This window comes from Anolis sagrei, chromosome 4 (genome assembly GCF_037176765.1).
Source record: "Anolis sagrei isolate rAnoSag1 chromosome 4, rAnoSag1.mat, whole genome shotgun sequence".
Taxonomy (NCBI): domain Eukaryota; kingdom Metazoa; phylum Chordata; class Lepidosauria; order Squamata; family Dactyloidae; genus Anolis; species Anolis sagrei.
Window position 1 is genome coordinate 171,605,411 of NC_090024.1, and position 12,091 is coordinate 171,617,501.

Below are 12,091 nucleotides of genomic sequence, written 5' to 3' on the forward strand. Positions count from 1 at the left end.
ATTTCGGGGTGGGAAATGATCTAGGCCAGTCATGGGAAAACTTTCTAACTTGTGGGCCACATGGCAGACCAGAATGGGGTGGATGGGCCAGGAGAGGAGGTTCTCCCCAAGTCCCCTCCCTGCCCTTTCCTCCCCTTCCACTTCTCTTTTGGAGGCAGCAAGTGAAGCAAAGACGGGAAATGTTTGGGTCCCAAAAGGGTTGGCCTTGGTCAGGATGAGATGATGGACGGGAGAGAAAAGGTGTATCCATTAGGCCTCCGTATTGCCTACTGATATAGAATCCTAGAGCTGGAAGAGCCCCCCCCCCGCCCAAGGGCCATACAGTCCACCCCCCTTTCATGCAAGAAGACACAAGCAAAGCATACCCAACAGACAGCCTTTGCAGAAAAGTCTCCAGAGAAGGAGACTCCACCATACTCCAAGCAGCCTACACCACTGTCCTACCGCCCTTACTCTCAGGAAGTTCTTCCTATTTTTTTCAGTCAAATGGCTTTCCTTGTCATTTGAAACTGGCTCCCTTGTGGCCTGATCTCTAGAGTAGCAGAACATCAGTTTTTCCCCTTCTCCTCAATGGGACACCCTTTGAAATCTTGAAACATGGTTCTCATATTCCCTCTCAACCTTTTCTTCTTCCAGCTAAACATCCGTCAGGAGGAAATGAGGAAGGAAAAAGAGAAGAATGGGAGGGAGGGAAGACGAAAGGGAAGGAAGGAACAAAGGAGAAAATAGATAGAAGGCAGGAGGGAGGAAAGAGGGAAGGATTAGATGGCGAGAGAGAGGAAGGCCTGAGAAAAGAGCCCAAGGGACCACATCTGGCCCCCGGGCCTGGGTTAACCCATACCTGATCTAGGGTCAATGGTCCATCCAGTCATAGAATCATAGAGTTGGAAGAGACCTCATGAGCCATCCAGTCCAACCCCCTGCCAAGAAGCAGGAATATTGCATTCAAAGCACCCCTGACAGATGGCTATCCAGCCTCTGTTTAAAAGTTTCCAAAGAAGGAAGCTTTTAAACATGTTCCTAATACAGCAAAATACAGTAATTCGATAGTTGTACTTTTGAGTGGCTTCAATAGCCTCATTTAATTTGATATTTAATTCCATCTATAAGGAAACAAAATGCCACTGAAAAGTGATTTAATCCTGAATTGCAGTATTATACAAAGTATAAACTTTTGTCCATTTGAACAGAATATTGTTCTCTGTCCTTGGATGAGAAACCCTTAGCTCATAGTTCCATTGAGAATCAGCTCCTCTTCTGTGAAATCTGTGTACTATTTTTCAGGTCCTGAGTTCCAAGCTGATGCCTACAGCAGATGATGAAATGGCAAGAAACTGTGCCAAATCTTTTTGTGAAAATTTCCTCAAAGCTGGTGGATTGAGGTTAGTTCAAAAGATATCAGATTAACCATTATCTAGAATTTTACAATAGTTTATGTTGAGCTTTCCCAAGACAGGCAGTCCTTGAGTTACAAACACTGGACTTACAAACAACTAATAGTTAAGAATGGGGCTGAGACAATAGGAAGTAAGAGAAATCAACCTTAGGAAGGTAAATTCACTCCTGAAAGAGTTATCATAGGGGAAAAGTGTCTCATCTGCAGCTTTATCAGCAATCCTTGTTTCCACAACAAGCTAAATTTTTCAAAATCCAATAATCACAGCGACAGAAAGTGAAGTGAAATCTTCTGAACAGGGGCACAGGAAGCAAGACAAACACTACAGAGGTGTTAACCCTTCCCTATATTATTTGAAGTGTGTGTGTGTGTGTGTAGACACACACACATACACACACTGGCTGGAGTTACACTTTAAAATATACCTGTTCCAACTTGCATACAAATTCAACTTAAGAACAAACCTCCAGAACATATCTTGTTTGTAACTTGGGGACTGCCTGTACTGGAAAAGTCACCACCAGTGACTTTTGAGCAAATGTTTTGTATGTTGTGAAGATATTAATTATTTTAACTTTACCTGACATTTTACTCAGTTCTCATTTTATCAGCTTCTATATATTATATATCTTAGTTAATTTGAGAGGAAGTATTTATATTTTATTTTCTTTCCCAAATCTCACTTCATGCGATGCCTTAGCTACAGAGGTACCAGTGTTGCAGTGTGCTCTGTGAATTCTGGCTTCCTGGCTTTTTAGCAATGCTCTTCAGCGATTGATCCTGCCCTCCCAGTAATTGTACTGTAATTCTTCTCACTCATTTGCCAAATGACTTGCTTCAGTTAATACATTCTCTCAGTGGTTCAGAGAAGCAGTCTGTAATTGTATGGGTTATCTTGCCTTGTTGGAGTCTAGAAGCAGGTGTCATATGATCTTGAGCTCTTTAGTGTTGATTCCTCCCTCTTTTATCAGCTATCCAAATCATTGACAGAGTGGGATTGAGACTTGTATTCCCCATAAATTCATTTGGGGCCACAGGAAGATAAGAAAGACTTTTTTTTTTGCCAGCTCAGTTCTCAAATTAGATCAAATTCAGAGCGGCTACAATGGAAGCATTGCAGCTATTTCATATTTTTGCTTGCAAATTCAGGTACCACTAAACTGGAGCTTTTCCCAATGGAATGATAAATAGTGCTGTTGTTCCCTGAATTTTTGCTTACATTTCAATGGGAGTAAACAATTTGGAGGGGGGGGGGGTCTGAAATGAAATTAACTGTGTTATTCAGATTAGCAGCATGAGAGCCTGGATTTCACAAGTAGCAGCTTTTAAGTACTGACAGCTTTCCGTGCAGTCTGAGATGTCAGTCTCCAGTTTAAATACTTTTTTTCGTGTCAGAAGCGACTTGAGAAACTGCAGGTCGCTTCTGGGATGAGAGAATTGGCCGTCTGCAAGGACGTTGCCCAGGGTATGCCCAGATGTTTTATATCCTGTGGGAGGCTTCTCTCATGTCCCCACATGGGAAGCTGGAGCTGACAGATGGGAGATCACCCCGTTCCCCAGATTTGAACCGCTGACCTTTCGGTCAGCAATTCAGCCGGCACAAGGGTTTCACCCATTTCACCATTTCTTTCTTACAGCAATGTAAGATGAACCTATCACAAGGTTTTCATAGAAGAATATACTCATATGCCTTTTTAAAAAAATCACTGATAAATATTATTTTCCAGCTTGGTAGTAAACGTCATGCAGAGAGACTCCATCCCATCAGAAGTCGACTATGAAACACGACAGGGAGTGTATTCAATCTGTCTGCAGCTGGCAAGGTGTGTGATTGACTGTCCCAAAGTAGAGACCTATGATACTAATTGGACTTTGATCTTTCTTAAATATTAGCTGTGACATTCATTCTTCATACCAATACAACTCTTTATATGTTTAGGTTCTTGCTTGTTGGCCAAACAATGCCTAGCTTGCTTGATGAAGATCTTGCTAAGTGTGGAGTGGAAACACTGTCTTCACGCCCATTCCGCAATGTGAGCCGACAAAGTAGCAGACAGATGTCAATTTGTGGTACCCCAGAGAAGTCCTCCTATCGTCAGTTATCTGTCTCAGACCGGTCCTCCATTAGAGTAGAAGAGATCATCCCTGCTGCGCGGGTTGCAATACAGGTAAGTGGTACAAGGCAAGAAACAATAAGTCTTGGAAGTGTAAGGAACAATAAGGAACTTTCTACAATATGTGATGGTCTTGTAAGAAAGCAAAGGAATTATGGGGTGAAGTACAAAAACATTGTAGGATTTTTTAAATTAAAGATACAGTTGGAGCCTGAATTCTTTTTATTGGGAATGCTAAATAAACAATATCTGTACACTACAAAGTAATGCACTACATGATAATTGCAACATGGATCCTATGTGCACAGCATTGGAAAAAGTTAGACCTTCTGACAGTGGAAGAATTGATTGTTAAAGCTTTCAGAATAGCAAAAATGGGTAAATTGCTATGATGGACAAAGGAAATAACACAAAAAACTGTATCAAAGATTGAGAACCATTTCTAAATATTATAAAAAGAAAGAAAGGGAAAAGTTTTTATAGCTGGCTTCACGCCAATATGCTAACTTGCAGTCTTTTCCCAAGTAATCATTTTCAAGTGATAATGCTTTCTAAAATATTGGGGTATATCTGGGATTATATCTTTGCCTTTAACTGTTTTGAACAAGTAGAACGATTTCTTTCAGACAATGGAAGCAAATGATTTCACATCAACAGTCGCCTGCTTCATGCGGTTGTCGTGGGCTGCTGCTGCAGGGCGGCTTGACCTGGTGGGGAGTAGTCAGCCAATAAAAGAAAGTAACACGCTGTTTCCTGCTGGAATCCGTAACCGGCTTAGCAGCTCAGGTACATCACTAGCTTAACTTAACCGATCCATCAGAGTTTTCTCTATTGACGTGACCACTGCTTAAAAGTCTTTACTTTGTTTGTAGCTATTTGGTCCTAACTTATGAAAGCCCAAAACTATCTGGTCCTTGGGTTCAGAATATCTGAAAGACTGGATTGCTGTAAATTTGTTGGGCTGTATGGTTATGTTCCAGAAATATTCTCTCAAGGCGTTTCACCTGCATCTGTGACAAGCATCCTCAGAGGTTGTTTCCCCATAAGACCCTGCCCTGTGGGGAATAAAATGTTCATTGTCTGATGTAAGATGTCTTTTAATTGGGATATGTTATATTTTTGTCAGCCTTTTAAAACTATTTTAAATTAGTAATATGATTGTTAAAATGTTTTTGTTTAACTTTCATATCCATTGTTTTAGTTACATGTTGCTTTAGCTCATATTATCAGCCACCTTGGTTCCCATTTTGGGAAAAAGGTGGCTAGAGATAGCAAATGGAAAAACTTAAAAATTGTTGTAATTGTCACTTGTTAACCTATTTCAGGGAGTAACTGCAGTTCAGGAAGTGAAGGAGAACCAACAGCTCTGCATGCTGGGATCTGTGTGAGGCAGCATTCTGTGTCCACCAAAGATGCACTCATTGCTGGAGAGGCCTTGTCTCTCTTAGTTACTTGTCTGCAGCTGCGCAGTCAGCAACTTGGTATGTTTTAGCAAAACTGGTTATTGTCTCTCTCTGCCGTTGTTTCTTTATACTTCTACATATTGATACTACTGGATTGAGACAGACTCAATAGAGCTTGTACTCTGTACTAGCATATTTGCACAGACTCAGGGTTTTAGGGAGGGAAGGAAGAGATGGCTGGGTTATTGAGAAGGCAGAATTGGCATTTGGTTGTAGCTTGTGTAGGGATGACTGGCAAGAACAACAAGCATTGTTTCATCCAGCCTTTTTCAGCTGCCAAGAATTACATGCACAAAGGCGTCTGAGATGCTTCCTTATGTGAGCAAATGTTGATCCACTTGCATAATGCTGATTTGTGTGATGATTCGGCTTCAGTGTGGTCCTGGCTATGAACTAAACATTCTGCATAGATATTGTTCTCACCATTCAACTCCCTTCTTACCTTTACTTCTGTTCTCCATATTAATATTATTGATAGAAGGCTTTTGGATGGCGTCAGCATCTCTGCATGGAATATTGCGTCTCGTGTGATAGGAAAGCATGATATGAATTCAATTGAAGAAATAATTTTTTTCAGTTGTAAGACATCATCAATTGTAAGACACACCCTAATTTCAGTACCATCACCACAAGAATACATAAAATACACCTCATTTTTAGAAATGTTTATATAGGAAAAAGCGCATCTTAGAATTGAAAAAAAATACAGTAATTGAAGTATTATATCCTATAATATTTTCTAACAACATATTGAACACCCAATCTTGTCTTTATTTTAGGTTCTTTCTACAACTTACCTTGTGTTGCTGACTTTATCATAGACATATTGCTTGGTTCACCAAGTGCTGAGGTGAGTGGTTTGCCTTTTAATTAAAAACAGGTTTCTTATTTGGAAGTCCCACTTCAGTCTTATATGTTCCACCATTAACATGAAAAATACCTATACAGAAAATTACTAATAGAGTTTGCTTTAAATGTTAGTGACTTGTGTCATTAATTTAACAAATAAATAGATTTCTAGGATAAGACAATTTCATGACTTTGATTTCTGAGTATTAAATTAGCTGCTAGCATGTTTGCCCAAGTGTACTCTTTTAAGAGAGTCAATGTGTGATATAGTGGTTTGAGCACTGAATTATGACTCTGGAGATCATGGAAACCCACTAAGAAATCCCCAGAGGAAGGCAAAGACAAACCCCTTCTAAACAAATCTTTCCAAGCCTAAGCAGAGGTGTCTGAAAGACACACAACAACACCTGAATATTTTTTACAGATTTTTGATTGAGCAGAATACTATACTAACTTAAATGTATTTAACGATTTCTAAAACTCTGCTGTTTGAAACTTTTTTTGATCTAATATTCTGCTGTTTCAGATTCGTCGTGTTGCCTGTGACCAGCTCTATACCCTCAGTCAGACAGATACCTCTGCTTATCCTGATGTACAGAAACCAAATCAATTTCTCTTGAGTGTTATCCTTACTGCTCAGCTGCCTCTTTGGTCACCCACCAGTATCATGAGAGGAATCAACCAGAGGCAAGTTGGAGACATACTCATTCTATAGATAATGTAAGATCGAATATATTCAGAACAAAGGGCAGAGGAAAAATGTACACTGTAAGTGAACTGTACAGAGTGAGATCCCATAAGTGCTTTCAGATAGACAAAGAACAGGTTTTGCAGCCAAGAGCACCAGACCATATCAGTTATTTGAAGGGTCAGGTTGAATGGAGAGTTCTTCATCTGGTGCCAGGAAAAAAAGCCACAAAGATAGTGCCATACAAAAGCATCGCAAAAAAGTGATTCTGTAACTAGGATGCCCCTATTGAAAAGGACCTCTCTCTTCATGATGAGCATTGAATAGCATTTTTGAAGAAAATCTCAAGGGAGAAAAATTCTTCTGGATAAACTGATCCAAATTTAATTTTAAAGATTGAAAGACTGAGAACCAAGTTTTAAAAACAGTGCACTTGTATTTAGCACTCTGTCCACTTCTTCTAAGGAAGCTCTATTACAGGATGTCTCTTTCTCTTGCAGAATGTGGTAACACCACAGACAACCTAACACCCAAGAAGAAGTAATTCTACCATAACAGGGCAATGGATTCAAATCCTGATTTTTCCAATTCTTTATTCTTATCTTCCTTATAGCTAATCAGGATGCATGTAGTTGGTGGGCATAAAGACATACATGTCAGTGGTGACAGAGGTGAAACAGCCATGTGCTCTAATGTAATAGAAGTGAACGTCATCTTGATCAGGAAAGAGCTGCTGTGTTGGCATCTTCTGTGATAATGAAGATTAATTTGCCCATCCTCAATGCTGTAAATCCACTATCCTAGAAAGTAGCTCTGTAGCAGCCTGCTGTGCCAGCACCATAGCACCATAATGGTCTCATCTGTGTGATAGTTAGTGCTATGTTAAGAAGGTTTCATGCCTTTAGAATAACCATGGGCAAACTTGGGCCCTCCAGGGTGTTTTGGACTGTTAGGAATTGTGGGAGTTAGAGTCTAAAACACCCCGGAGGGCCCAAGTTTGCCCATGCCTGCTTTAGAATAATCATTTTGGGAACCTTCAACACTTAAAACCATTAGGCAAGGATACTGTGAAGAGGATGATATGCCAGCACCTTCCCATCCTATCGCAAGATAAAGCTGGAATGCTTTATTACCAGTCTCTGAATTTCAGCCTCCTTTCTGTTACCATTACTCTGCGCAATATATAGTTAGAAGCCAACATTAAATATCAATGCAAATCTGCTTCCACATAGAATGTTTCAAAAGCTCACAATTTATGAGATAATTGACAAACAATATTTTTTTGTTGTAAGCTAAAAAATAAAATATAAATAATATTACTTTATAGTGTAAAATGTGCAAGTATTGATATGCTGGCTAACTTTTATGTGTATGAATTTTATATGTTAATTTTAAAAATTCTGCAAACTATACTGCTTATGAGAGCTTTTCTATTAATTACCTGAACTCATTTTTAGACTTCTGTCCCAGTGTACAGAGTACTTTGATCTTAGATGCCAGTTGCTGGATGATCTTACATGTAAGTAGTACATCCAATGCTACCTATTAAGTAAACTGTAACATAATGTCCTTTTTTAGTTTAGAAATTGCGAGTAATTATGAAATGTCAGCATGTGTGTATTTCTCCTTAATTATTTGTAAAGTAAATGTGCTATTTTGATCTCTAATGTAAGTTACAATCTCTTCTCCAGTGAAAATTGTTTCCTAACTTCTATGTTCTTTAGTAATCTGTAATTATCTTCTTTCCCCCCTCCATTTTGATCACCTAGCTTCTGAAATGGAACAACTAAAGATTAGCCCAGCTGCCATGCTGGAAGATGAAATCACATGGTTGGATAATTTTGAGCCGACTCGTGCAGCTGAGTGTGAAACCAGTGAAGCTGACAATGTGTTACTGGCAGGCCATTTGCGACTGATTAAGACTCTTCTCTCACTTTGTGGGACAGAGAAGGAAATGCTAGGTAAACAACCTTATATTTGAAATGAAGTGCTGCTTGCCACAAAGATCCCATGTAGGTTTGTTAGAAAATACAGACAGATAATTTCTCGGAAATGCTTATTCCAATTTGTGGTGACCATGAAATCTGATAGAAGACTATTTGAAATGCAAGCACTTTCCATCAACATACAGGAAAGGCACTTCCCTTTGAATAATCTGAGAAAGTAATTCATTTCAATAGCGTTGGCTATTATTCACGCTATTATTACCTTTCCATAGTACGTTCAGGAAGGTATTCCCATTGATGTAGATTAGGCGATCCCTGACTTCCATAGGATACAGGGAGAGTCAGTCCATTCCTAGATGACTCCTTTTCTGCAGACATGAATCGACATTCAATGTAAGTTAACAATTCTCCTCAGCTGTGAAAATGAGTGCTCAAGTTGTTCAACTGCTGGCAGGTGAAAGTGAGCTTGAACTGTGTTTTCAGAAGAGAGCTAGTCTTAAAGTATGAATAGAGGAGGAAATAGCTGAAATAATTTAAGAAGTTATGAGTGGGGGACAATTGTTATAATATACAATAACTGATAACTTTTCTTGCAAATATCCATTGGTTTAGGACATATACATTTTTCTTGTGGGATACAGTGTTTTTCTTGTAAAGATACATTGTTTAGGTCTTTAGGATTGACATTGTTTTTGATTATACGTTTTTAGAACACATTTTCTGAACAGGTACTAGAATAATGGGATAATTTTGCTTGTGTGGCTGACAGAGGATAACCAGACAAAAGGTATAATGAAAATAAGGCATGTTGAGGGATGGAAATGGCACTCCAGATGTTCAACTATTCCTCAACATTAGCTATAATAACTAGAGCTGTTGTGACTTGGAAGTACAATGTCTGCAGGACCCATCTCTGACCTGATCTGAACCTTCTTAATGTCTTAATGTGGCCATCTCTTTAAATAATACGGAGTGTCTAGGTGGGATTATCTATTCTAACTGACAGCAGAACTCTGGGGAAATTTTTCTCAGATCAGTTTACTGATAGCCTTTTAAGTAGAGGAACTAGCATGTGTACCTCAGAATTTATGTAAAAAGTATATGCCCTGAGCTGGAGTCATGATCTTATTAAGCACTTCACAGTCTAAATGTATGCAAAAGCTTCAGTGCTTAATATCAAGCACAGCTTTACTCTTTTTATAGGTTCATCTTTGATCAAACCATTACTGGATGACTTTCTCTTCAGAGCCTCCAGGATTATCCTGAACAGCCATTCTCCAGTTGGGAGTGTTGCCAGCACTCAGCAGGACTTTCACCCAAAGTAAAGAATATATTGGTATATTGGTAGTAAGAAAGAAGTGTGTTAGAGCATGTATGAAAATTGCAGGAGGCCTTCTCCATTTCATTGCATCTCATGTTAGGCTTTAAGTCAGTGGTTCTCAGCTTGTGGGTCCCAGGTGTTTTGGCCTATAACTCCCAGAAATCCCATCCAGTTTACCAGCTGTTAGGATTTCTGGGAGTTGAAGGCCAAAATATTGTTTATATTATTATTTATTTATGTCATTTATATGCTGCCCTTCTCACTCTGAAGGGGACTCAGAGCGGCTGGGGACCCACAGGTTGAGAACCACTGCTTTAAGTAGTAGTAGCATTTATTATCATGTCCATTTATATACCACTTCCCACCCCACCCCCCAATAATGGGACTCAAGTTAGCTTGAAACATTTTTAAAACAATACAACTTAAAAATGATTAAAACCTTTAATAAAAGTAAAACATATAAAATTTAAAAAGCAATTTAACAAATTATAAAATTAAAATATTAAAATTACTTTAAAACTACATACAAACATTTTAAACAGCATATAGTACATTTTGTTGTTACCTATGTGCTATGAAATGAAGTAGGAAGAAATGGAAATGGAGAGGAAGAAAAGGGATATCTGTGGATACTATAAAGAAACATGAAAATATTTATCAATCTCTCTTGCCCTTATAGCTGGTTCATAAAACTTTTACACTATATTGTTTCAAAATCTGTTTAAAAACAGTTAAATCATTCACATTATTAACTGATAATTTAAACCACTTACCTGAACTACTTTACTTGGAACTTACAATTTATATGGTAATAATTACATCACAGCCAAAATATAGAGTTCTTTGTTCTGCTAAAAATAGCAGGCGTCCATCCCTCATTTATAAAATTGGATTACACAGATGGGCAGTGAACTTAGTTTTGATTCCCTTTGGGTGTTATTAGAAGTCAGTCATTTGTTATCAGTTGCTGCTATGAGAGTGCAAGATGGAACAAAAACAAATTCTGCTTCTTCTTGTTGTCTAGGTGCAGCACAGTAAATAGCCGATTAGCAGCATATGAAGTCTTGGTAATGTTGGCTGATAGTTCACCATCAAATCTTCAGCTTATCACAAAAGAACTGCTTTCTATGCATCACCAAACTGATCCGGCCTTTTCCAAGGAATTTGATGTAAGTAAGTAGGTTCTTCAATGCAAGGTCTATATGAACCTTTAGACTTGGAATAATTACCAAATGGAAAAGTGTCCCATATAGAGAACCAAGAACAGCAATCTTATAAATGATAACTACTATTGCATGTTTTCTGTCCTACAAATAACATTTTTCTTTCTACCTCTGCTTTCCAGTATCTTCCACCTGTAGATGGTCGTTCTGTTTCAGGATTTGTGGGGCTCAAGAATGGTGGAGCCACGTGTTATATGAATGCAGTCTTTCAGCAGCTTTATATGCAACCAGGACTTCCTGAGGTAATATCCACAGTTCTTATAGTAAATATGTTTATAATATCTCTTATAGGAATAAGAGATGTGCAGAGGAAGGATTGCTAATGCATGCAGATCGATCAGATGAAAATCAGCCACAGCTTAGAATTGAACCGAATGTAAACTAGCATGGAAATTAAAGGAAATTAACAGATCAAACATGATGGAACTCTGCATAATCATTGGTTTCAATGATGTTGGCTTCATTCATATAAACCCTTGCTTCTTAAACTGTGGATTCTGACCCCAAGTGGGGTGCCTTTAGCCCAGTGTTGAAGTCCCAAAACTTTGGTGACAATCAAAGTTTTCTGAACACCATCTAGTGGCTGTTTGAGACATTTACACAAATCTGTTGTACAGTGTTTATTACAGTGCAGAAGATCCTTCAGCTGTATTTAATAAAAAGGAAAATAAGACTGCTTAACAGTGCCGACTTGTTAGCAGTAAATGTTTGATTTTTATACCAATTTTATATGCCCAGGGTCACGCAAAAATGTATTCAACCAAAAGGGGTTACAAATAGAAAAGTTTACCCTGACCTAGACAACTCCTAGAAAACTGAATATGTGGATAATTCAAATAACTTGAGTTATCGCAGCGGTTCCCAAACTTTTATCCTCCAAGTGTTTTGGACTTCAGCTCCCACAATTTCTAATGACTGGTAAACTGGCTGGGATTTCTGGGAGTTTAAGTCAAAAATACCTGGAGGACCAAAGGTTGGGAACCACTGAGTTATCGTTACTACCAAGCCATGATGAAAAATAGACGATTTCATTTCTTAACATGAGTTTGGATAACCCAATATTAAGAATGATATTCATACTTCAGTTTTGT

At 38.5% G+C, this 12,091-nt stretch overlaps 2 protein-coding genes across 2 annotated transcripts in view; one reads left to right on the forward strand and one right to left on the reverse strand.

The window, feature by feature from the left end:
• Positions 1 to 12,091, forward strand: part of USP24 (ubiquitin specific peptidase 24) — a 106,582-nt gene that overhangs the window by 65,082 nt on the left and 29,409 nt on the right. The window contains exons 31-42 of the mRNA XM_060773568.2: positions 1,285 to 1,382; positions 3,124 to 3,219; positions 3,336 to 3,564; positions 4,137 to 4,296; positions 4,836 to 4,991; positions 5,753 to 5,823; positions 6,349 to 6,509; positions 7,968 to 8,029; positions 8,280 to 8,471; positions 9,660 to 9,777; positions 10,802 to 10,946; positions 11,123 to 11,242. Coding sequence (XP_060629551.2) covers positions 1,285 to 1,382; positions 3,124 to 3,219; positions 3,336 to 3,564; positions 4,137 to 4,296; positions 4,836 to 4,991; positions 5,753 to 5,823; positions 6,349 to 6,509; positions 7,968 to 8,029; positions 8,280 to 8,471; positions 9,660 to 9,777; positions 10,802 to 10,946; positions 11,123 to 11,242 — 1,608 coding nt within the window. The remainder of the gene's footprint in view (positions 1 to 1,284; positions 1,383 to 3,123; positions 3,220 to 3,335; positions 3,565 to 4,136; positions 4,297 to 4,835; positions 4,992 to 5,752; positions 5,824 to 6,348; positions 6,510 to 7,967; positions 8,030 to 8,279; positions 8,472 to 9,659; positions 9,778 to 10,801; positions 10,947 to 11,122; positions 11,243 to 12,091) is intronic.
• The window catches only part of TMEM61 (transmembrane protein 61), a 179,612-nt gene that overhangs the window by 22,959 nt on the left and 144,562 nt on the right, over positions 1 to 12,091 (reverse strand). The gene's annotated exons all lie outside the window — the stretch shown is intronic.